The 25,555-nt window shown below is 46.1% G+C and overlaps 1 protein-coding gene across 1 annotated transcript in view; it reads left to right on the top strand.

Moving 5' to 3' along the window:
• The window catches only part of LOC308629430 (calpain-8-like), a gene marked incomplete at both ends in the record, with an annotated part of 54,395 nt that overhangs the window by 3,997 nt on the left and 24,843 nt on the right, over window positions 1–25,555 (top strand). Inside the window, 2 exon segments of the mRNA XM_081257251.1 lie at window positions 10,763–11,056; window positions 20,627–20,696. Of these exon segments, the coding sequence (XP_081113377.1) occupies window positions 10,763–11,056; window positions 20,627–20,696 (364 nt within the window).

Below are 25,555 nucleotides of genomic sequence, written 5' to 3'. Positions count from 1 at the left end.
ACATTTTCAGTAACAAGCGGCGTGTGAGACCTGAATGCAATTTATGTAAGGGTGAGTGGGTGGGTGGGAGGATCAAGCGGAGTGAGGGGAAGGGGCGAGGTTTCCAATTGATAGGGGCATATTGGGTTGGGGGAAGTGAGGGAAGTTTGAGGGGCTAGCGTGTAGGGTGCAAGAGGGGAGAGGCGGTAAGAGATGAGGCCAGAAAGGAGAGCAGGGGCCAGAACACACAGGCTCCGTGAGTTATCCGGAGGAGTTCAGACTCAGGTTAAAGTGCTCACCCACGGCGTTTAACCTCAGTGTGACACGTGGCCTAGAGGGGGAGAGCACAGCTAGGAGGCTGTTGCAACGATCCAAGGAGAGGTGGGGTCCACGGATTGGCGGGGAGTGACTGTAGTGATAGAAGCGGACGGGTTGGAGGGAGAATTAGGAGGCAGAAAAGACAGGACTCAGTGACTGACTGAAGGTGCTCTGTGCAGAATGATGCTCAGGGTTCCGTCTTGAGAACCGGATATTTTCTTAGGTAGAGAAGACTGGAGCAAGAGTATGGCAGAGTGAACAGGAAGACAGTGAGCTCTGTTTGGGACGTGTTGAGTTTGAGATGCCGCTGGGTGCAGGTACCCAAAGGAGAGGTGGAAATGTAGATACGACTCAGACGAGCAGGGCCTGAGCAGGAGATGAGGGTGGGAGATTTTTCAGCATGAGGTGGTCATGGAAGCTGTGAGCATAGATGAACCTGATGTGGGAGATTGTGAAGGGTGGCGAGACCAGAACCCTGAATGTCACATGCGCGAAGGAAATAGGCAGAGAAAGAAGAGCTGGGAAAGAGCTGGAAAGGCAGAAGGAAAAGCCAGGAGAGCCATGCCAGTGGAAGTGGAGGGAAGAGATGTTTTCAAGGAGACAAAGTCAACAGCAGATCAGAGATCAACAAGGAAGATGATCGGGGAGTGGTCGCTGGACTTGGTCACTGCTGCTTCAGTGAAGTGGTGGAATTGGAGGCCAGAAGGTTCAGGTCCTCCCTATTCTCTCAGCAAATCACATTCCCTGTGTCTTTAGCAGCCATTTCCAAACCTCATCACCTTGCAAGCACCAAACTCCTTCATTTCTTTTATATGCATATAAAATGAATATAAAAGAATATATGCATATATCATTATGTATGCATACATATATATATATATATATATATATAAAATACATGAATGTATTTTTTCTGAACCACTTGGGAATCAGTTGCAGACACTGTGTCTATTTGCCCCTAAATACTTTAAGGAGTAACAAAGTCAGAATATTTAACATTGATAAAATGCTATTATCTAATTACACAATGAATGTCCTTCAATTTGGGTTTGTCTGATGTTTCTTCATGATCAGATTCAGGTTATGCATTTTGGCAATAATATTACAGAAATGATGTTGTGTCCTTCTTAGGACATTACATCAGGAGGCACATGATATTGATTTGTCCCATTACTGGTAATGTTCATTTTGATTACTTAGTGAAGGTGGTGCCTGTCAGTGTCTCCATTGTAAAGTTACTATTTTTTTCCTCTGTAATTAATCAATCATTTGATAGGAAATATTTTGAAACTGTATAAATATCCCGTTCCTTATCAAACTTTCATCCACTAGTAGCATTCATTGATACGTCTTGCCTGAATCAACCATTACTATGAGTATTACAAAATAGTGTTTTTTCTCATTTTATTATTTCTTCTACCTTTATTGGCTGGCATTCCACTGTTAGGAAGAACTTTCCCTTCTCCTCTGGTTATTTATATAAAGACACACAAATTCTTATTTTACTCAATGGATTCTAATCCTTTACTATCATTATTGATTTCTATGCTTAAATTGTCCCAGATTTGGCCAGTTGGAGTCCCTTCAAGCAGGCTCCTGTGTCCTTTTAACATGCCCCCACCATTCTTTGAGCACTCCCTTACTTTCTGGCACATAACTACATTCCAGATCTCTCTTATACGTTTTCTGTCCTAGCTCTGTGATTAACCATTACTTCATGGAGTAATGGAGAATGGTGTTTAGAAACCAAGATCCTGGTGCTTGCTTATTGCTACTGAAGTAGCAATGTTTCCTGGCCCTCATGGCAGACATATCTTGTCCTCTCTATAAAGGACACTGTCCATTCTGCAGCTAAAGGCCCACTCAAGGTTTTTTTTATTTTTTAGGGAAATGTACTTTTGTTTGATTTGTTATTCACCATCGAATAGAGCCCAGACTGTATAAGGTTACATGTAAACAGGCAGATTTTTGTCTGGTACTGATATAAATCATTTCCTTCAGGTAAAAAATAAAACAACAAAAACCAAAGAAATCAGAAACAAAATCCCCGGGACTTCCCTTGTGGCACAGTGGTTGGGAGTCTGTCTGTCAATGCAGGGGACACGGGTTTGATCCCTGGTCCAGAAAGATCCCACATGGCGTGGAGCAACTAAGCCCGTGCACCACAACGACTGAGCCTGCACTCTAGAGCCTGTGGGCCACAACTACTGAGCCCATGTGTCACAACTACTGAGCCTGAGCTCTAGAGCCCGTGCTCCGCAACAAGAGAAGCCACTGCAATGAGAAGCCCGTGCACCACAACGAAGAGTTGTCCCCACTCGACGCAACCAGAGAAAGCCCTTGCACAGCAGTGAAGACCCAATGCAGTCAAAAATAAATTAATTAATTAAAAAAAAAAGAAACAAAATCCCCAGATCCCAAAGGTTACAACTTCCTTGCCCTGTATGACATTAACCAGTTTTGTATCTAACCCAGAAATCCTATTCTTTATTCAGTGCCTATAATATTAAAAATTTTTTTTATTGAAGTATAGTTGATTTACAATATTGTGCCAGTCTCTGCTGTACAGCAAAGTGACTCATACATGTATATGCATTCTTTTTGTTTTGTTTTGTTTTTTAAATTAATTAATTAATTTTTGGCTGTGTTGGGTCTTCGTTTCTGTGCGAGGGCTTTCTCTAGTTGTGGCAAGCGGGGACCACTCTTCATCGCGGTGCGCGGGCCTCTCACTATCACAGCCTCTCTTGTTGCGGAGCACAGGCTCCAGACGCACAGGTTCAGTAGTTGTGGCTCATGGGCCTAGTTGCTCCGCGGCATGTGGGATCTTCCCAGACCAGGGCTCGAACCCGTGTCCCCTGCATTAGCAGGCAGATTCTCAACCACTGTGTCACCAGAGAAGCCCTGCATTCTTTTTTTATATTCTTTGCCATTATGGTTTATCACAGGATATTGAATATAGTTCCCTGTGCTATACATAGGACCTTGTGTTTATCTATTCTAAATGTAGGAGTTTGCATCTACCAACCCCAAACTCCCAGTCCATCTCTCTTCCTCCCCCTCCTCCTTGGCAGCCACAAGTCTGTTCTCTGTGTCTGTGAGTCTGTTTCCGTTTTGTAGATGGGTTCATCTGTGCCATATTTTAGATTCCACATATAAGTGATATCATATGGTATTTGTCTTTCTCTTTCTGACTCACTGCACTTAGAATGATAATCTCTATTTGCATCCATGTTGCTGCAAATGACATTATTTCATTCTTTTTTTATGGTTGACTGGTATTCCGTTGTATATATGTACCACATCTTCTTTATCCATTCATCTGTCCATGGACATTTAGGCTGTTTCCGTGTTTTGGCTATTGTGAACAGTGCTGCTGTGAACATAGGGGTGCATGTGTCTTTTTGGTTTTTTTAAAATAAGTTTTAGGATTTAAAAAAAAGATTTATTATTTATTTATTTAATTTATTTTTGGCTGCCTCAAGTCTTAGTTGCAGCACGCGGGATCTTTGTTGAGGCATACAGGATTTTCATTGTGGTGTGCAGGCTTCTTTCTAGTTGTGGCTTGTGGGTTTTCTCTTCTCTAGTTGTGGCGTGTGGGCTCCAGATGATGTGGGCTCTGTAGTTTGTGGCATGCAGGCTTTAGCTGAGGAGCATGCAAGCTCAGTAGTTGTGGCATGTGGGATCTTAGTTCCTTGACCAGGGATTGAACCTGCGTCCCCTGCATTGCAAGGAGGATTCTTTACCACTGGACCACCAGGGAAGTCCCTGCCTTTTTGAATTATAGTTTTGTCCACGTATATTCCCAGGAGTAGGATTGCTGGATCATATGGTAATTCTATTTTTAGTTTTCTGAGGAACCTCCATACTGTTTTCCATAGTGGCTGTACCAACTTACATTCCCAAGTGCCTCAAATATTTAATCTCTCAAATTCTCTTTGAACCACCTTTGCTACCCTGTTGTTTTTCTTTTAATTAGGTAAATAAATTATTTTTAAACATTGGGTAAATAAATTCATCTTCACTTTATATTTATGAAAGTGAATAAATGAAATAACATTTTAACTTATTAAATATTATACCTTGCACACAAGTTCCCATTGACCTCCAATTTCCAAACAAACACCACGTGAATTTGTTTTAAAGTTCCATCTCTCCATACTTGTAATTCCCTTCGCCGACAATGAAAAACATGGTTTCTATCATTCCTGATATATTTTTTCATTTACTTAATCCAAGAATACACAGAAAGTAGTTTTAAATTGCTAACCCATTCTACTGTGAAAATCAAAACTACCAACCAGTATTCAATGTTTGTTTACAGTTGTCTTTGCTCAGGATTTATGGTCAAAATGCTGTGGATAAAGTCTCTTGGATTAGTTTCCCTTCTGTCTGACAGATCCTTTCTGAGTCTGAAATCTGTTTATAAAAGGACTGGAACAGTTTATTCCACACCTGTAGCCAGAGTGTTGTTAACTGTACAAGTTCCTTTCATGTGAAAACAGATTCTTACTTTTTGTACAAAGTAGCCATGTAAATAGAAATATCAAATGCACATGGAACAGAATGTAAAAAAAAAAAAAAAAAAAGTTGTGATCACTTCCCGGGAGTTGTACATTCAATTTACCAGTGACATATTTTTACTAGCCTTTTGCTGATACCCTAACTACACATTAGTTCTTTCTGCCCCACATGGAAAATGACAGTATGAGCACATTTTAATTAACTCCAGATATTATTCTCTGTTTAGAACTCTGATTAGTTGATATCCCTTCAGAGAACCCCAGATAATAAAAAGCATCTCCGGGGCTTCCCTGGTGGTGCAGTGGTTGGGAGTCTGCCTGCCGATGCAGGGGACGCGGGTTCGTGCCCTGTTCTGGGAGAATCCCACATGCCGCGGAGCGGCTGGGCCCATGGGCCATGGCCACTGGGCCTGTGCATCCGGAGCCTGTGCTCTGCAGCGGGAGAGGCCACAACAGTGAGAGGCCCGCATACCGCAAAAAAAAAAAAAAAAAAAAAGAATCCGCCTGCCAATGCAGGGGACACGGGTTTGATCCCTGGTCTGGGAAGATCCCACATGCCGCGGAGCAACTAAGCCTGTGTGCCACAACTACTGAGCCTGCGCTCTAGAGCCCGCGAGCCACAACTACTGAAGCCTGCGTGCCTAGAGCCTATGCTCCACAAGAGAAGCCACTGAAATGAGAAGCCCGCGCACCGCAACGAAGAGTAGCCCCTGCTTGCTGCAACCAGAGAAAGCCCATTCACAGCAACGAAGACCCAAGGCAGCCAAAAATAAAAACAAATAAATGAATTAATTTAAAAAAATACTGAAAAACAACAACAAAATAAATAAGTAGAATAAGAAGACTGAGGGTCAAGTTTGCCATGTGAGTAACTTTGGGTTAGTCTGACAGTACAATCTACCCATAGACTTGCTGTGACTCCCTAATGGGTCATGGACTTGAAAGTGCTACCTCTATTCAAACGTAAGTTTTTACATTAGTCACACTGGGTCCGCAGGATCTGGGTTGGCCACTGGGGGGCAGTCTCAGCTAGTCTCCTAGCTGGGCTTGAGGGGATCCACCCTTTCCTGCCAGAGATGAGAGACTGGCGTGGTGTGCGATCCCACAGACCTAGAGAGGGATGAGCCCACACATCTGGTCTTCCCAGCCTTCTGTTTTCTCAGGGCTTGTTAGATAGGGTTCAGGCTTACAGCTCTGGCACTCTTTGGAGTGATGGAATACTTCCTGTCCTGGGCAGACGGGGAACCCATCTTTTACTTAGAGACGACTAATGAACGCGTGGATCACAGCAGACCATCTTCTCTGTAATACTGTTTTCTTTTATTTAAAATTTTTAACTGAGATATAATTCACATAGTCAAACTCACCATTTTAAAGTCTACAATTCTGTGATTTTTTTCATTATATTCACTATGTTGTACAACCATCACTGCTTATCTAATTCCAGAAAATTTCCATCACCCCGATAAGAAACCTCATACCTATTTGTAGTCAGTCCCAGTTCCCCTCTCTGCTCAGTTTCCGGCAACCAAAAATCTACTCTGTTTCTGTGGACTTGCCTATTCTGGATATTTCATATAACTAGAAGCATACAATTTGTGGCCTTTTGTGACTGGCTTCTTTCACTTAGCATAATATTTTCAAGGGTCATCCATGTTGTAGCATATGTCAGTATTTCATTCCTTTTTATGGCTGAATAATATTCAGTTGCGTGGCTATTCTACATTTTGTTGGTCTATTCATGCGTTGACGGACATTGGGCTGTTTCCACTTTTTGGCTACTGTAAATAATGTCTTATGAGCATCAGAGTAGAAGTTTTGGGGTGGACTTAAGTTTTCAAGTCTGTTTCAGTTCCCTGGAGTGGAATGTTACTAGAAGTTACTCTGTCACTCTGTGTTTAGCATTTTGAGGAACTGCCAAACTATTTTCCAAAGTGCCTGTATATTTTCCATTCCCACCAGCAATGTACGAGAACTCTGTAATCCTCTTGACACTGGATTCACCCCATGCTTGCCTTAGAATTCTGAAATGGGAAGGCCCAGGAGAGAGACTGAAGTTAAGGCTCTGCATGACAAAGAGCTTTGCAGACTTTGTCTGAAAAGCACACTTGGGCTTTGGGGTGATTTGAATTCCTTGCTCAGGGCACAATGCAGCCTTGTCCTTCTGGCCGAGAGGAGCCGCTGTGGGTAAACTTTGTGCTCTATCTGAGCTGCATTCACCAACGCCGTTTGCCAAGAAGAGTTCTTTTTTTTTTTTTTTTTTTTTTTGCGGTACGCGGGCCTCTCACTGTTGTGGTCTCTCCCGTTGCGGAGCACAGGCTCCGGACGCGCAGGCTCAGCGGCCATGGCTCACGGGCCCAGCCGCTCCGCGGCATGTGGGATCCTCCCGGACCGGGGCACGAACCCGCGTCCCCTGCATCGGGAGGCGGACTCTCAACCACTGCGCCACCAGGGAAGCCCGCGAGAAGAGTTCTTACTAGTCGGTGCCGACAGGTGTGTTTGTGCCTGGCCTCATCGGCCTCTGTTGTGGATCCTGGGCTTCCTGGGTGGAGCTGGCAGTAGCTCTTGTGGGGTGTCTGAGGTGTGAGGCTGGGGAGATGGCTGTCCAGGTTGACAGGGCCAGCGGGAGCCCGGCTGGGTAACCGGGAGACGTTGGCTGTCAGCTCAGGTGGGGCTGGTGAGCAGAGACGGCTCCTGGCTCGGGAAATGAGGGTTCTGTTCCCAGCAGCTCAGACCTGTCTGCCTACATGAGGATGAATTTGTTCATGCAGCATCTGGACGTGACAAGGGAGGTGATTTAGGCAGGTGGGGTGGGAAAGAGATCGCTAACCCCAAAGGAGAGCCTTATGCAGAAGGAAAATGACCAGCTGCGCTTACTCTGTGATCAGATGGAGAAGGGCTTGTTCATTTCAGTCAGTCTAAAGGGAGTGTTTCCCGGAGGCTCCGGGAGAAACAGAAGCAGGGAAAACAATCCCATGAGATCCCTGCCTGAAGATGCTGGGTCCGCTCTACCTGGTATGTATCTATCCAACCACTGGGCATCTTATACCTGTGGGTGTTTATTCATTCAGCAAATATTCATTCAGTCACTACTATGCTCCAGGAGCTTTCCAGGCTCCAGCGATACAGTGATGAGCGAAACAAACACAGTTGTCCTCGTGGAGATCAGAGCCTGGTGGGGTGGAGGGGCATTCACTAAATGATGCTGGGCAGGGCATCGCAGGCTGCTGTGAGAGCATATGGGAGGGGGATGGCTTTGCATGGGGGGATGGTGGTCCAGGAAGCCTTCCCTGGGGCATTCGGGGTCTGAAGGCAGAGCGGGGGTGGGGAGATGGCATTTCCACGGGAAGGGCACAGCAGATGCAAAGTCCTCAAGTGGGACAGCGTACGACATTCCAGGACCTGAAAGAGGCCAGGAGGTGGAGATCAGAGAGGGAGGAGGGGCATGGGAGAGGGGCGGGGAGCCAGCAAAGGGCCAGTCTGCTGAGAGTCTTGTAGGCGTGCAGGCCCTCCCTTCCCCTTGTTCTCCTAAGAGCGATGGACAGCCACTGGGGGGCTTTAGGCTTGGAAAGGACATGGTTGGATTTGTGCTTGAAATGACTGCTCTGAGTAGAGAAAGATTGGTCAAGGATCACAATCACAAGCTCCAGATAATTAGGCAGTAGATTCAAAAGTAAAAATAAATATTTCCTTTCCTTTCCCACACTAGAGCTGCTAGATTTCTCCTGGAATCCAGTGTGTTTGACAGGATTCTGTGTTGACTGAATGGAGGAATTATGGTTCTGGTTTTAAAGGAGGATGGGGGGCTTCCCTGGTGGCACAGTGGTTGAGAATCCACCTGCCGATGCAGGGGACATGGGTTTGTGCCCCGGTCCGGGAGGATCCCACATGCCGCGGAGCGGCTGGGCCCGTGAGCCATGGCCGCTGGGCCTGCGCATCCGGAGCCTGTGCTCCGCAACAGGAGAGGCCACAACAGTGAGAGGCCCGCGTACCGCAAAAAAATAAATAAATAAATAAAGGAGGATGGAGCACCCAGATGAGACCAGGGTCCACTTTAGGAGCTGGTGAAAATGTAACCATGAACTTTGGATGAGCTTACCAGTGGAAGGAGACATTGAGTCAAGGGGAAAATGGTGCTGAGGAAACACAGATGGGGCTCCCAGAGGGACCAGGGCCATAGTCAAGTCTTTCTGTTGCTACCTTGAGCCTCTGAAGGTCATTTTGGCCTTGAATTTCTGGTGAAACCTGAGAAACCATGTTTTATCCTGGACATGTGGGGAACAGCCCCTTCTTTCTGCTTGCCAAGACCTGCCCGTCGGGTGAAGTCCTTTACTCACAGACTGTTGCTGACTTAGAAGGTTGGAACCAGGGGCCTCAGAGGTCAGCTTGTTCAGCGCTTCTCAGAGCGTGGACCGTGGACCCCTGCATTTGGCATCATCTCTTGGATAGCAGTTTAAAAACTGCAGACTCCTGGGTCCTACCCCACACGCACTGAATCAGAACCTTTTGGGGGAGGGGGAGCAGTGGTAGGAAGCAGCATTTTAAGTAAGTGCTTCGCGGGATTCTCACACATACTGGATTCCTTTCCTGAGGCTGCTGTAACCAATTACCATGAACTTGGTGGCTTAAAACAACAGAAACATGTTCTCTCACAGTTTTGGAGGGCAGAAGTCTAAAATCAGTTTCATTGGGCTGAAACCAAGATGTCGGCAAGGCCATACCCGCTCCAGAGGCCCTAGGGGAGGATTCGTTCCTTGCCTCTGCCAGCTTCTGGTAGCTGCTGGCATTCCTTGGCCTGTGACGGCATCACTCCAGTCTCGGCCTCTGTGGATACATTGCCTTCTCCTTTTTCGTCTGTTGTCAAATCTCCCTCTGCCTCTGTCTCATAAGGACACTTGTGACTGCATTTAGGGCTACAATAATCTCCCCATTTCATGATCCTTAATCACCACTGCAAAGATCATTTTTCCAAATAAGGTATGTACTATTCACAGGTTCCAGAGTTTGGGACTCAGTATCTTTGGAGGACCATTTTTCAGCCACTCTCCCTCCCAGTTTCAAAAATCACTGAGGTTCCACATCCTTAGGGTAAACCAGGCCTTGGAAATTGGAACCCTGAGAAAAGCAATTAATGCAAGGTCCCAGAGCCCATTTCCCTTCTGAGATTAGAATCCACAACTCTTATTCCCCAGGCCTTCTCTTTCTGGTCTGGTTCCTAGGAATAACGAGGACCGGCACCCCTGAGTGCTTCTTAGGTACTATTCTAAGCAAATCCCATGCCCTATCTCTTCACCCTTCCAAACAACCCTATAAGGTAGGGCCTACTATTACCTTCCATTTTACAGGTGAGAAAATTAAGGGGATGAGAGGTTAACTAACTTGCCCAAGGTGATAGAGCTCATTACTGGTGCTGTTGGGATAGATAACCCAGGCAAAGGCCAAACCCTTCCCTTGTAGGAGGGACATCTTTGCTTGGGGTTACTCTGATCCACTCCATGAATCACCCTTCTCTGATATTTTTGTCCTTCTAGCGAATATGGAACTAAACTTTTCTGGAAGGAAAGGAGACCCCTCTAACCCCTTGCCCTCCTGCTGAGAACCAATTCCTTGGAAAATACTGGCCTCAAGCTGCCCAATAGGCCTTCTTATCTCAGCTGATGGGACCAATGGGAAGTAAGCAGGGTCTTGCAAAGAGATGGGGATGGATGGCTGTGATCCTAATGGATTTCTTAGGCTAATGGCCTGGGAGGGACCCTGGAAGTTTCCCAGCCTCCAAATTATCTGCTGAAAGCAGAAGGGGAGGGTGGGGCAGATTCATTGGCACCTTGGGTACATATCTGCTTGTGGCTCTGACTCACTTCCCTCTGGAGCAGGGCCTCAGGTGAAATGTTTACCTGCTCCACCTCCCCTTCACACTGCCTTACAGCTCCCTCCCCGTGGGGCAGATCTCTGACAGCACAGAGCAGCTCTGCCCTCCTGTCTACCCCACGGAGCCCTCGACCACGGCAGCGCCGGCGGCTAGAGTATCCAAGCAGCAGGCGGCTGCTGGAGGTCTTGGCTCCAACCAGAAAGCCGTGAAGTACTTGGGCCAGGACTTTGAGACCCTGAGGCAGAAGTGCTTGGACTCAGGGGTCCTATTTAAGGATCCAGAGTTCCCAGCGTGCCCACCAGCCTTGGGCTACAAGGATCTTGGACCATGCTCCCCACAAACTCAAGGCATTGTTTGGAAGCGGCCCGCGGTAAGGAGATGGGTTTGCTGTTGAGTGTCAGGGTGGAGGGCCCTCGCTTCTGGTCAAAAGTAGCTGAGGGAGAAATTATGATTCTTGGCCCTGTGTTCCTGTATCCCGTATTTCAGCCTAGCCCCACCCCTCCACTTTAAACACTGGCTTTGGAACCAGACAAGTTAGATTTGAATCCTGCCTCTGCCTGTGTGGTCTTGGACAGATAATCGCTGTGATCCTCAGTTCTTCCATCTGTAAAATGGTGCTACTGGCATCTTATTTTTCAGTGTTGGTACAAGGAGTGGAGATAAAGGTCAGAGCACAGTGCTTGGCACATAACAGGCACAGAAGGCACAGTAGCTATCGCATAGGACCCCTGGGCCAGTGCAAGATGGAAAAAACCAATGCTAGAAGTAATCAGTCCTGGGGTACATTGTGACGTCGTTGCTGAAGTGTGCAGGGTTGTGAATTGTCGTTGTTCTATTGGGGCTAGGGAGTGGAGAGGTGGGGCTGGGGGTCTGTGAATACAGATGGGAGTCAGGGGCTCTGGGATGCTCTCACTGATAACCCCCCCACCCCAAATCTCAAGGGCAAGGGATGTAGAACCATCCCCCCAAAACCTGGGCCCGTGACCTCCTGCTCTGTGACCCTTGTCAGTGATTTAACCTCAAGGATAGGAGCCCCCCACCCCCCACGGAGTGGTTGTGAGAATTGAGACAGTGCCTGGCCCACAGGTCTCATAAGAGAACACGCTTCGTGACCCTTGGCCAGGGGGCCGTTTGTCTTCTAGACCGTGATGGGAAAATCAAGCCATGGTCCTTATTTTCTTGGCAATGGTTGAAGAGGGAGGATAAGGAGAGAATAACTCCTTGGATGTGGTCAAAATCACCCTTTAACCCCAGCTATCTCCACCCCTTCTGTTTTCATCCTATCAATTTTACACAACAGTTACCACCTCTGAGCAGAACTCCTTTGCCCTACTTCCCTCCAGCCCCCCATGGCCATCTTCCATGCCCCTCTGGAATCTATGTGGGTGCTCTGGGATGGTGGCCAAATCAAGGTTGGGAACCATGGTTTTATGTTCTAATGTCAAGAGTTGGCAGCCACATTTCATTTCAACAGACAGTTTTTTTAGGCCTCTGTTTTGGGCCAGGCACTGGCTATGCCTTGTTTGGAAAGGTGGTCGGGGAGAAACTGAGGAATGAGCCGGGGTCTCGGCCCTGAGGGAGATTGTGGGGAGGCAGACACATGAAGAAAGGACCGCCATCCCGGGCAGAATGAAGGAAATGCTAACAGAGGCATCAACCACGGGCATGGCAATGTGGGATGTTAGGACCGAAGGATGGAAAGGCTTAGGGGAGGAGAATACATTTGAGTGGAATTGAAGGACCCCGAGGAGCTTGGGGGAGGGGAGATGGATATGGGGGCAGGGGAGAAGATTTCACTCTGTGACCAAAGTCAGGTATCTTTAGCCTTTGCCTAGTTTTTCTCTTTCATTTGAAATTCTTAAAGCCCTCACCTCTTCAACCACATTTCATGTTCTCCCCTAAACTGTGTCTTTACCTGGTCTCACTGTCCACGTACATATGCTAATTTCAGACTGGAATGCTGATTTGTGCCTGTCAACAAAATGCTAGAAAAGCCGGACCATGAGGTGGTAGAACCTGATTCATGTGGACCTGAAGTACTCCCATCATTGGGAGTTTTCAGAGGAATAACGAAAAGCTTGTCAGAATGTACCCTCTCCGTCCCCAGTCATCAGTGAAGGATTCTCACTCAGCCGCTTTTGACCGGGCTGTGCTCACACATCACACGATACATTGTAGGACCCAGTTTTACCCTCTAAGATCTTACAGATTATTGAATAGACTCCTGAGTTTGTAACGACCCTGATTCTCTCTCTATTGGGGCTGTGCCTTGGAATCTGGGAAAACTCAGCCTTTTCCTAAATGCTTCATTTCTTTCATTTCATTTCTTTTCTCTTAGGGGCCTGCAGGGAGGTTGGGGTGTCCAGAAATGAGGTGCACCAATGGGTTCATTTGCTCTTCTTTCCTCCCCTTCCCTCCCCTCCCCTCCCCCTCCCCCTCCCTTCCCACTTCCTCCTTCCCTCCCCCTTCCCCCTTTCCTTCCTTCCTTCCTTCCTCCCTCCCTCCCTCCCTCCCCCCTTCCCCTTCCTTCCTTCCTTCGTTCCTCCCTGCCTCCCTCCCTCCCTCCCTTCCTCCCTTCCTTCCTTCCTTCCTTCGTCCCTCCCTGCCTCCCTCCCTCCCTCCCTTCCTCCCTTCCTTCCTTCCTTCCTTCCTTCATCCCTCCCTCCCTCCCTCCCTCCTTCCTTCCTCCCTCCCTCCCTCCCTCCTTCTTTCCATCCTTCCTCCCTCCCTCCCTCTCCCTTCCCCCCTTCCTTCCTTCCTTCCATCCTTCCTCCCTCTCTCCCTCCCTCCCTCCCTTCCTTCCTCCCTCCCTCCCTTCCTTCCATCCTTCCTTCCTTCCTTCCTTCCTTCCTTCCATCTTTCCTCCCTTCCTTCCTCCCTCCCTCCCTTCCTTCCTTCCTTCCTCCCTCTCTTTCTTCTTCTTTTTTTCTTAAATTGTGGTAAAATACACACAACATATAATTTACCACCTTAACCATTTTTAAGTGTATAGTTCAGTAACAATAATTTGTTGCGTAATTATTGTCACCGACCATCTCCAGAACTTTTTCTTCTTGCAAAACTGAAACTCCACACTCATTAACTCCACATCCTTCCTTCCATTTTACTTCTGGCTCTATGAGTTTGACTACTCTAGGTACCTCATATATAAGTGAAATCCTGCAGTATTTGTCCTTTTATGGCTGGCTGATTTCACTTAGCATAATGTCCTTGAGATGCATGCATGTTGTAGAATGTGACAGTACTTCCTTCGTTTTTTAGGCTGGATAGTATTCCACTGTATGCATATTTCACACTTTATTCATCCATTCATTCATCAGTAGACACTTGGGTTGCTTGCATCTCTTGGCTATTGTGGATCATGCTTCTGTGAATATGGGTGGACAAATAGCTCTTTGAGACCCTGCTTTCAATTGTTTTGGGTTTACCTCCAGAAGCAGAATTGCTAGATCATATGGTAATTTACTTTCGATTTTTTGAGGGCCCACCATATTGTTTTCCATAGCCACTGCACCATTTTACATTCCTACCACCAGTGCACAGGCTTCTAATTTTTCTACATCTTCACACTCACTGGTTATTTTCTGTTTCGTGGTGGTGGCCATCCTAGTGGGTGTGAAGTGGTATCTCATCACGGTTTTGATTTGCATTTCCCTAATGATTAGTGACGTTGACCATCTTTTCATGTACTTGTTGATCATTTGTACATCATCTTTGGAGAAATGTCTACTTCTTCAAAGCACAAAAATGTGCTTTGCCCATTTTAAAATTGGGTTGTTTGCCTTTTTGCTTCACTTGCTGCTTTTGAGGGTAACCCCTTACCACTTTAGTCTTAGGAACTTTAAGCCAGCTGCTCAGATGTGGCTCTTATAACCCTGGTTCCCATAAAGATGTTAATTTTTTACTTGCCTTTGGGGGAAAGAAGATGAGATGTGCTAAATATATATATGTATATTTGTTTCTGCCCTCTCAATAATAAATAAAGCTTGATACTTAGATGTTTTCTGAAACCATAACATTTGACCTCCTGCCCCTGCTGTGTGTTTCTGCCTATTTTAAGTCCTGAGTGTAAGGTTTGGTTGGGCTCTTATTCCAAGGGTTGGAAGACAAGTTTGCTCAGACTGAATATGTCATGGTCAAGCATGGGTTCTCAGGAGAAACTTTTGGCTATTCATGAGTCTAAGGCTATTTCCCCCCGACTAGTGTTAGGCAAGGGCAACAATCCTATCACAAAGAACATGACTGGCTGTGTGAGAGCAGGGAGTGCTCCTAGAAGCTACTTCTCATTTCCCAGCTTCCCCATCACTCTGGCTTGACACCCAACCTGGGTCCCTATGGTTTGAGGGATGCCCAATGTGTGTGGGCCCTAGTGCAGCCCAGTCAATGATGTTCTTCTCTGTCCATTGTTCTGTAATTAACCAGTTTATTGATCTTAAGGAGAAATACACAGAGAGAAGTGAGGCAATGTCAGCTGCGTGGTAAGGACCCGTAAAACGGCCATCTCAGGTTAAGAGAAACATGGCGGGTTGAACTTTGGGAGGCTAGGGTAAGGATGAAGGGGAGAGGCCTCAGTTTGGGTCTCCCACTCTTTGTTTTCAGTTGCTGCCTCTTGGATTAATGAATTTGGAATTTTTAATTCAGCCTTGATTTTTTGAGTGCTGGTCATGTGCAGATCGTAATGTGGAGCTTTTGCTAGTTGGGAAAAGAGACAATTGATAGCTGACAGGCAGCAGAATGGCTAAGAGCTTGGGTTTGGGCATCAGGTAGATCAGGATTCTGGTTCCCTTTCTGCCATTTACTAGCTCTGTGACTGTGGCTAAGTTACTAACCTCCCTGGGACTCAGTTTCCTCATCTATAAAATGGGAATAATAATATGACTTATCTCATCAGGCTATTGGGAGGCTTAAATGAGAGAATGGGTTTAACACAGTACCTGGCACATAATAGACGCTCAATGCTGTGAGCTATCTCTAGCAATTATTATAAGACAGAATGTCCAGAGAGCGAAATATAAATATGTATTGGAGTTCAGGGACAGAAGCAGTTAAACTGACTGGGATTGGGGCAGACATCTGAGCGGGGGATGGGGGAGTTGGTAAAAGAAGAGGGTCATGATAGAGACCAAGAAGGCACAGGTGTGAGCAAAGGCACAGGACTGTGGATGTGCATTCAGAGCCAGCATGTTCAGAGGAAGGCAGTGGTGCATTGTAATTAGGGGAGAGAGAGCACCTTGGGAAACAGAGTGTTGTGGGAAACGTCAAATGGGGCCAGATCCCAGAGCGACAGGAGTGCTGGGCTGAGTAATGTGGCCATAATCAATGGTGATGATGATAAAATGTGGCGACATCACTGGGTTTCCCGGAAGTGCACAGCCAGGGCTCCTGTAATACCAAACATAGACTATCAGACATGGACTAATGCCCTGGGGAGCAATGTTTCCAAGTCACCAAGTCACTGAGAATGTGTGGTTTAAATCACTTCCTACCTTGAATTCCTTACTGATACCAGTGTTTCTCTTGTGCCCTTTCATCAGAGGCTGATATAAGGCTTGAATAATTTGAGTTTATGGAATGTTTTGAGATCTTTACCTGAGAAATAGTAAACATTTCTGAAAGTAAAGGAAGTACTAAAAAGACATGTTTGTTTGGGTTTTTTAAATGAATTTATTTATTTATTTAATTTTTGGCTGCGTTGGGTCTTCGTTGCTGCATGTGGGCTTTCTCTAGTTGCAGCGAGCTGGGGCCACTCTTCGTTGCGGTGTGCAGGCTTCTCATTGTGGTGGCTTCTCTTGTTGCGGAGCACGAGCTCTAGGCGCGTGGGCTTCAGTAGTTGTGGCACGTGGGCTCAGTAGTTGTGGCTCGTGGGCTCTAGAGCTCAGGCTCAGTAGTTGTGGCGCACGGGCTTAGTTGCTCCGCGGCATGTGGGATCTTCCTGGACAAGGGCTCAAACCTGTGTCCCCTGCACTGGCAGGCGGATTCCTAACCACTGTGCAAACAGGAAAGTCTGACAAGTTTGTTTATAAGGAAGAAAAAAATAATGTCCCAAGAGTGGGGGAAGTGGGAGCCTGCCTCTTTACTGAGGCTTGCCTCTTTAAACATCTTTGGCTGCCGTGTTACTTTTTTTTTTTTAACATCTTTATTGGAGTATAATTGCTTTACAATGATGTGTTAGTTTCTGCTGTATAACAAGGTGAATCAGCTATACACATACATATATCCCCATATCTCCTCCCTCTTGCATCTCCCTCCCACCCTCCCTATCCCACCCCTCTAGGTGGTCACAAAGCACCGAGCCGATCTCCCTGTGCTATGCGGCTGCTTCCCACTAGCTATCTACCTTACTTTTGGTAGTGTATATATGTCCAAACCACTCTCTCACTTTGTCACAGCTTACCCTTCCCCCTCCCCATGTCCTCAAGTCCATTCTCTAGTAGGTCTGTGTCTTTATTCCTGTCTTACGCCTAGGTTCTTCATGACCTTTTTTTTGTCTTAGGTTCCATATATATGTGTTAGCATACGGTATTTGTTTTTCTCTTTCTGACTTATTTCACTCTGTATGACAGACTCTAGGTCCATCCACCTCACTACAAATAACTCAATTTCGTTTCCTTTTATGGCTGAGTAATATTCCATTGTATATATATATGCCACATCTTCTTTATCCATTCATCCGATGATGGACACTTAGGTTGCTTCCATGTCCTGGCTATTGTAAATAGAGCTGCAATGAACATTTTGGTACATAACTCTTTTTGAATTATGGTTTTCTCAGGGTATATGCCCAGTAGTGGGATTGCTTGATCGTATGGTAGTTCTATTTGTAGTTTTCTAAGGAACCTCCATACTGTTCTCCATAGTGGCTGTATTAATTTACATTCCCACCAACAGTGCAAGAGTGTTCCCTTTTCTCCATACCCTCTCCAGCATTTATTGTTTGTAGATTTTTTGATGATGGCCATTCTGACCGGTGTGAGATGATATCTCATTGTAGTTTTTTTTTTTTTGCGGTATGCGGGCCTCTCACTGTTGTGGCCTCTCCCGTTGCGGAGCACAGGCTCCGGATGCGCAGGCTCAGCGGCCATGGCTCACCGGTCCAGCCGCTCCGCGGCATGTGGGATCATCCCGGACTGGGGCACGAACCCGTGTCCCCTGCATCGGCAGGCGGACTCCCAACCACTGTGCCACCAGGGAAGCCCCATTGTAGTTTTGATTTGCATTTCTCTAATGATTAATGATGTTGAGTATTCTTTCATGTGTTTGTTGGCAGTCTATATATCTTCTTTGGAGAAATGTCTATTTAGGTCTTCTGCCCATTTTTGGATTGGGTTGTTTGTTTTTTTTGTTTTTGAGCTGCATGAGCTGCTTGTAAATTTTGGAGATTAATCCTTTGTCAGTTGCTTCATTTGCAAATATTTTCTCCCATTCTGAGGGTTGTCTTTTGGTCTTGTTTATGGTTTCCTTTGCTGTGATGGAAAAAGATATTCTATGCAAATGGAAATCAGAAGAAAGCTGGAGTAGCAATTCTCATATCAGACAAAATAGACTTTAAAATAAAGCCTATTACAAGAGACAAAGAAGGACACTACATAATGATCAAGGGATCGATCCAAGAAGAAGATATAACAATTGTAAATATTTATGCACCCAACATAGGAGCACCTCAATACATAAGGCAAATACTAACAGCCATAAAAGGGGAAATCGACAGTAACACAATCATAGTAGGGGACTTTAGCACCCCACTTTCACCAATGGACAGATCATCCAAAATGAAAATAAACAAGGAAACACCAACTTTAAATGATACATTAAACAAGATGGACTTGATATTTATAGGACATTCCATCCAAAAACAACAGAATATACATTTTTCTCATGTGCTCATGGAACATTCTCCAGGATGGATTGTATCTTGGGTCACAAATCTAGCCTTGGTAAATTTAAGAAAATTGAAATCGTATCAAGTATCTTTTCTGACCACAGCACTATGAGCATATTCTATAGTTAGTAGTTGAAACCACGGGTCTGGATGATGTCACCCAGGGAGAAGTTTTCGGGTATGTTATTGCTCTATGAAATGGGGTCATGCCGAGGACTGAGGACCCAGCCCAGGGCTTCCCTGATCCTGGGGATGAGGACAGCAGAGGAACCCTGAAAGGAGACTGACAAGGAGTAGAGAGGTGAGAAAGTCAAGAAGCCAAGAGAGGAGGGTTTCAGAAGGAGGGAATAGGCCACAGTATCAAGTGTCAAGAGTAGGGAGATTCAGGGGAACAAAGCTCCTTCCATGATGCTGGTGACTCAGGTGAGAAGAGTTTCATGAAGCCGTTGGAGATCGGAGTCAGATTTTAGTAGACTGATGGATGCGTGGGACATGAGGAACAGGATACTTTTTTTTTTTTCCAGTCACTAGACCGCTAGGGAATTCCAACAGGAGACTCTTTTAAGAAGGTTTTAACGAGAGAGATTCTGCTAAACCTCTGTTCAACGTGCTCCCTGCCTTTCCTTCTCCATGAAGCAATTTTCTCCTTCTTTTTTTAAAAACAAACTACATTCAACGTTTTTGTCTCTCTATTTTTATTTATTCAATTTTTTTTTTTTTTTTTTTTTTTTTTGCGGTATGCGGGCCTCTCACTGTTGTGGCCTCTCCCGTTGCGGAGCACAGGCTCCGGATGCGCAGGCTCAGCGGCCATGGCTCACGGGCCCAGCCGCTCCGCGGCATATGGGATCCTCCCGGACCGGGGCACGAACCCGTATCCCCTGCATCGGCAGGCGGACTCTCAACCACTGCGCCACCAGGGAGGCCCTATTTATTCAATTTTTAAATCTCTCCACCTTTTGTCTGCCAAGAGAGGATGTCTGGAGACTGGGAGCTGTCAGGCACCTGGGATTAGAATTTGCAGCTGTCTACTTTTAGAACCCCTAGTCTGACTCATGCCACTTCTCTCTTTAAATTGCCACTAGAGATGGCAAGAGATTGCAACAAACATACAAACAAACAGAACTAAGTCCCATCATTGGAGGGCTGACTAAATAGCTCATGGTACTTATAATGAAATGATAAAGCTCTATATGTGCTAAGGAAAGATGTACAAGATAAAAAATGGATATATATGTAAGTGTGCTTTTAAATCAAAAGATGGTTTCTGGAAGGATACCTAAGAAATGCTAACAGCAAAGAATGTGCAGTAGAAGGAATTTTTTTGTTTTACAGCATTATTTACTGTTAGATTTTTTTTACCCATATGCACGTATATTTTTTAAATAGAAAACAAGTTAATGAATTTTTTTAATATTTGGAAGAAAAAAAAAAGCCAGTCCAAAGGCACTGTCTTGGCCCATTTAGGTAGGAGCTGGCAGCTTTATACAAGGCTGTAGGGCTGCCACTTTGAGGTAGGTGAGCAGGGGAAGCATAGGGCAGATGTGGGAATGGAGCTGAGTTCTCCTCTCTGTATAAGACACTTCCTGACGCCTCAGTGTTTCCAGCAGCACATGGGGTCATCATTGAGTCCAGTATTTAATGAGTGTCTACAGGGTGCAGGGCCTTTTGTTAGAGTTTTAAACATTAGCCTCATGCTCTCCCTGTAATAGGGGTGTTGTCTGAATGGGTGAGATCATAACTCCTCATGTCATTATCTCAGCCTTTGCCTTTCTGCTACCCTCCCCCATACCTGCTTTCACCGCCCCCCCCCCCACACACAGTATGTATAACGATAAAGAGCTGGCCGTGGGCTCCAGCTCCTACTCTGCCACCCCTCGGTGACTGTGGGCAGCTCTCCCGCCTTCTCTGGGCTTCAGCATCCTCGGCAATACAATGCGGTATGTGCAGTGGATGTTCTCCTAGGTCTCTTCCATGAATTTTGGGACTCTCAAGTTCTTTCACGCTTGCTGCCACCATCACTGGGCGTCTTGTGACTTGTGTTTTGTCCCCAAGTGCTTTCAGGAATTGTGTCCCAGCCCTCAGTTTATCGTTGGTGGAGCCACGCGTACAGACGTTTGTCAGGGTATGCTAGGTAAGTAACTGGGGAGAGTCCTATTTGATTGGGGAGAGGGCAGGCGTGTACGTGCAATGAGTAACATCAGATGACGCTGTTAGAGTTGACCGGCTACATTACGTCTGTGACTTATCCGTATGGGTTTGTGTTTTGAGACTGTACTCTCCATTCTGGGTCTGGAGTGCTGGAACTACATTTGGTTCCTCCTAAGGAGAGATTTTCCATAGGCTCATTTAACCCCTTTTAGTGCTAGAGTCACAAGCCTGAATTATAGGCATGCAGTAGATAACCACGCTGTGCTGTGTGTTTTTTTTTTTTTAATTAAAAAAATAATAATTAATTAATTTATGGCTGCGTTGGGTCTTCGTTTCTGCACGAGGGCTCTCTCCAGTTGTGGCAAGCAGGGACCACTCTTCATCATGGTGCGCAGGCCTCTCACTATCGCGGCCTCCCTTGCTGCGGACCACAGGCTCCGGATGCGCAGGCTCAGTAGTTGTGGCTCACGGGTCTAGTTGCTCCGTGGCATGTGGGATCCTCCCGGACCAGGGCTCGAACCCATGTTCCCTGCATTGGCAGGCAGACTCTCAACCACTGCGCCACCAGGGAAGCCCGCTGTGCTGTGTTTTGATAGTAGTAACCTTTAAGTTGACGTAATTTGCCCTGTGGAATGGCCATGTCTATATAATTATGGGCTGTCATAATAGATGCTCTTAGCATGAGTAAGAAAAGAAGAATCCCAGCTTTCCAGCCAAGCTTCCTTCCAGCCCGGAATCCTGGGATTAAGGACCTTCACTTCCCAACCTTTCATATTCCCTCCAAATCAAGCTCAGTTAAGTTGAGGAAATAATTTATTTTGTACGTTCTAGCCTGAAGTGTTGGAAACCGAGGTTCTCCTTGAGAGCAGATTAGCACTGTCGATCTCATAAGCCCTCCTGATCTCAGGGCATCACAGTTTCTTCACTGAGTGGGACAACACTGATGTTTCAGGGACAACACAGCTCTGAACTGAATTCGCTGGGCTTCCAAACGGCCAGCCAGTGACAGCTGCAGGAGATAGACCTGGAAACAAAGGCAGGAGGAGACAAATCCTATTTGCTGAAAATTAGCCAAACAAACAAAATCTCAGCATCCATGCGGCCCCGATCACCCTTTATCCTTCAGGAGATTTCCCCTCCATCTTTTTTCTCCTTGTTCCTCCTGTTCTCTTGAGCCTGTTGGAAACTTTTATGATTTTGAATCACTGGCATTTATTTTAAATGCTTCCAATGTTCTCTCCTTTAATGAGTATAGTTGATATCCCCTTAGCTAGAGCTCATGGTGTGTGAGCACAAAGCAGTGAGAACGATTCGGGTACCACACAGACGTGTGCCCTGTTCCCTGAAAGCCACAGTCCCTGTGTCCTAAGCCTTTGTGTGAAGGCTCACACAGGGGTAGCATTCTGACCTTTTCTTGCTCTGGATGAGTGTGCTGTGCCTTTTTACTTCCAGCTAAATATTTAACCTAATTTAGCACATGTATCAGGGAAACACAACTTCTAATCTATGCTTTTAACAACTTCTTGTTGTAGATGTTTTGACTTTGGAAAAGGCATTTAATAAGTGTCTTTTAATTGATCAACTTGGATAGATCTTCCTTTGAATGGTTTTAAGCTCAGAGAAAAGAAGGGTTCCCAAAAGAGGCCTGAGCGTTACCATGGTGAGTGTGCACTGCTGATGGAGCCTGCAGCTAGAGGAGCAGTAAATGAACCCGATTCTGCGACTCCAACTCACATCAAAGTGAGGGGGCCACGCCGCGGAGGCCGCTCCGAGTTAGCCCTGCTGCAGTGGTGGTTTTTAATGAGCAGAGCGGAAAGGGGTTGTTGAGTCCAATTTCCTGAAGGATGCTTGGTACAGGGCCGGAGGGCCTGTGGACCAGATGGAGCCTCAACATGTATCTCAGTGGGTGCCTGCACACCAGGCCTGCAACTCAGCACCAGCGTGGTTGCCAGGAGCTGAGTGACAACAACCTATGTGGCCTGTGAGACTTGAGCTCGGTGGCGTTAACGATGGGTGGATCGTGGCGAGATTAAGAAGAAAACTTCCTGATCAGAGAACCAGGGGGTGTCATGTTGCACCTGTTGAATCAGGGTGTGACAGGGATTCATATTTGTTCAGTGCCTTTCAGGCTTGACACAGTCCAGCACAGTGCAGTGGGGTCTATTCCAGGTTTAAAACATCTTTGTTATTATTTTTTAAAAAAATTTATTTATTTATTTATTTATTTTTGGCTGTGTTGGGTCTTCATTACTGTGCGCGGGCTTTCTCTAGTTGCGGTGAGTGGGGGCTACTCTTCATTGCGGTGCGCGGGCTTCTTATTGCGGTGGCTTCTCTTGTTGCGGAACACCGGCTCTAGGCGCGGGCTTCAGTAGTTGTGGCGCACGAGCTCAGTAGTTGTGGCTCATGGGCTCTAGAGCTCAGGCTCAGTAGTTGTGGCGCACGGGCTTCGTTGCTCCGCGGCATGTGGGATCTTCCTGGACCAGGGCTCGAACCTGTGTCCCCTGCATTGGTAGACGGATTCTTAACCACTGCGCCACCAGGGAAGTCCTGTTATTATTTTTTAACAGTTGGTCTATATAATGAAAATGATGTCCTTTACACAGTTTTGTGTTACTGTGATTTTATTATTATTTTGAATACACACTGTTCAAAAATGAAAACAACTGAAAGGTGCACCGTGAAGATTCAGCTTCCTGTCTGTCTCCATCTATTCCACTGCTTGCTGTCCTGGAACCTTTTTTTTTTTCTTATCCTTTCAGTGTTTCTTTATGCAAATTCAAGGAAGTCTAAATACGTATTCTAATTTGTATCCCCTTCTTGCCTTGAAGGCAGCACACTGTAAACATTGTTTAGCACCTTTCCATTATTTGTTATTATTTTACTAAATAAAATGTCTTGGAGCTCTTTCCATGTCAGCATATGAAGGGCTTCATTCCTTTGTAACCACTCAGAATACTGCAGTCCATTGTGCGAAGTGCCAGTTGATTTAGCCTGTCTCCTACTGATGGACACGAGTTATTTTCTCTCTTCAGCTATTATACAAAATGGGGCAGTGAATGTCCTTCTCCGCGGTAGTGTGTGTGTGAGGGTTTTTGTCAGCAAGTTTGAAGTGTGGCTGCTTCAGTCACCATGGAATATCTTTCACTTCTATTTGATTCCCAGTGCTTAGTGGCCTCATATTCGGTCCCACTATCACCACTGTCTTACCTACTCTGGGGAAAGGGCCCAGGACAATCATTTACACTTTAGTGTGAATTTGAGTCAGTGGGCTACCAGAGGATTTGTATATGAACATTATCTCCAGAGCATGAAAGAATTGTACCGTTACATCTTTAGTTACACCAACTCTCACTAACTTATTTCCTCTTGGTATGAATGCAGACAATGAAGCACAGTAATAGAAATCATGGATTATATTCATATTACATTACAATTGTTGCAAATAATTCAAAATAGCACATATTCATCATTACCTCATAATTATGGTGCTTATTAGTCACCACTCCAAAACTTTTATATAGAATGTTAATAAAGAAGCACGAACCTTACCATATTCTAATTTTAAAAACATATTTTGGTAACTATTTCAATGTAATTATATTATATATATACAATGTATTTCTCGCCAAGCCAGCCTTCATCCTCGCCATGTGAGCCCCTTGCCTCCCACCAGAGTCTGTGCTCATGTAGAGTCCAGGAGCTAACTTTCTTTGGAGACACTATTATGGGAAGAAAGACTGGGAAGTCTGCAATGCTAAAGATTCATTTGCTCCAGATAATTCTTACTGTGTAATATGACTTTCTGTTGGGTGACTCAGTCTCTGCCTGAGGGCAGTGTGGTTTTCCTCTACACAAGTAACCAAATGGGTGTCTGTTGATGAAACAGCCCCCAGACAAAATCCCTCCCTGGATCCCCAGGCCTGGAGCTCTTCACCCTAACACACTGAGGAGGGGTCCCCTGCATCCGCAGCCTTACCACACTTGGTCTTCCTGGCAGAGCCCACGCTCACCAGATCTAGCAAGGGCCAGACACACAGCATCCTTCCAGTGTGAGGAGATCTCAGGGCCACACCATAGTGAGAGGGAATATGTTGTTAAGTGTGGGGTGATTCCCTGTCGGGCACGTCTGCGGTGCCCATTTCCAGCGAAGGCTCATGGTTGGCGCATCACACAGGGAACTTCAGGCACCTCGCTTGTCCCTCTGCTGCCTGTCCCAGCAACGTCTGTCTCTCCTTTGCGTGTTGGCCCATGTGTGTCCCTCTGAGGCCTCTGTGTCCACAGAAATAGATTCTGTCCCACCACGAAGTACACGTTTCTGGCTTCTTTTACCCGACGCAGTAAGTCATGACTGTGCACTGGCCAGAACTCCTTTAGTCATTGGCTTCAGAAGTTCAACCCAACCAGCTTAAAGAAAAAGGAGAAGTTATTGGCTCATCCCTCTAGACCATGGAAAGGGAAGGGCAGTGCTGGCCTCGAGCAGCCTGGATCTAGGGATCTGGGTGTTCCTGGAGCTCTCTCTGCCTGTCCTGTCTCCATTCCACCCTCTTCCATGCCAGGCAGGCTTCACACAGAAGGAGAGATGACCACTAGGGTTCCTGACTTCAACTTGGTAGTATCTCAAACCACCTTTGATTTTACAAATCTTAGAAAAAGTCTCTGATCTGGTGGTTGAGATCTTTGCGCACTCCTTGGGTTCAGTTATTTCAGCCAGAGAGGTGAGGTACTATTTGATTGGCTCAGCTTGGGTCATGGGTTTGCTCTTCTGACTGCCAGCCTCCCCCCAAACCACAGGGGGGTTCTCCAAAAGAAGGGGGCAGTGTGCAGTGGGCCGACAGAATGGAG

The sequence above is a fragment of the Mesoplodon bidens genome (genome assembly GCF_964165515.1).
Source record: "Mesoplodon bidens genome assembly, chromosome: 2".
Lineage (NCBI taxonomy): Eukaryota > Metazoa > Chordata > Mammalia > Artiodactyla > Ziphiidae > Mesoplodon > Mesoplodon bidens.
This window is presented reverse-complemented; position numbering and strand designations above follow the sequence as displayed.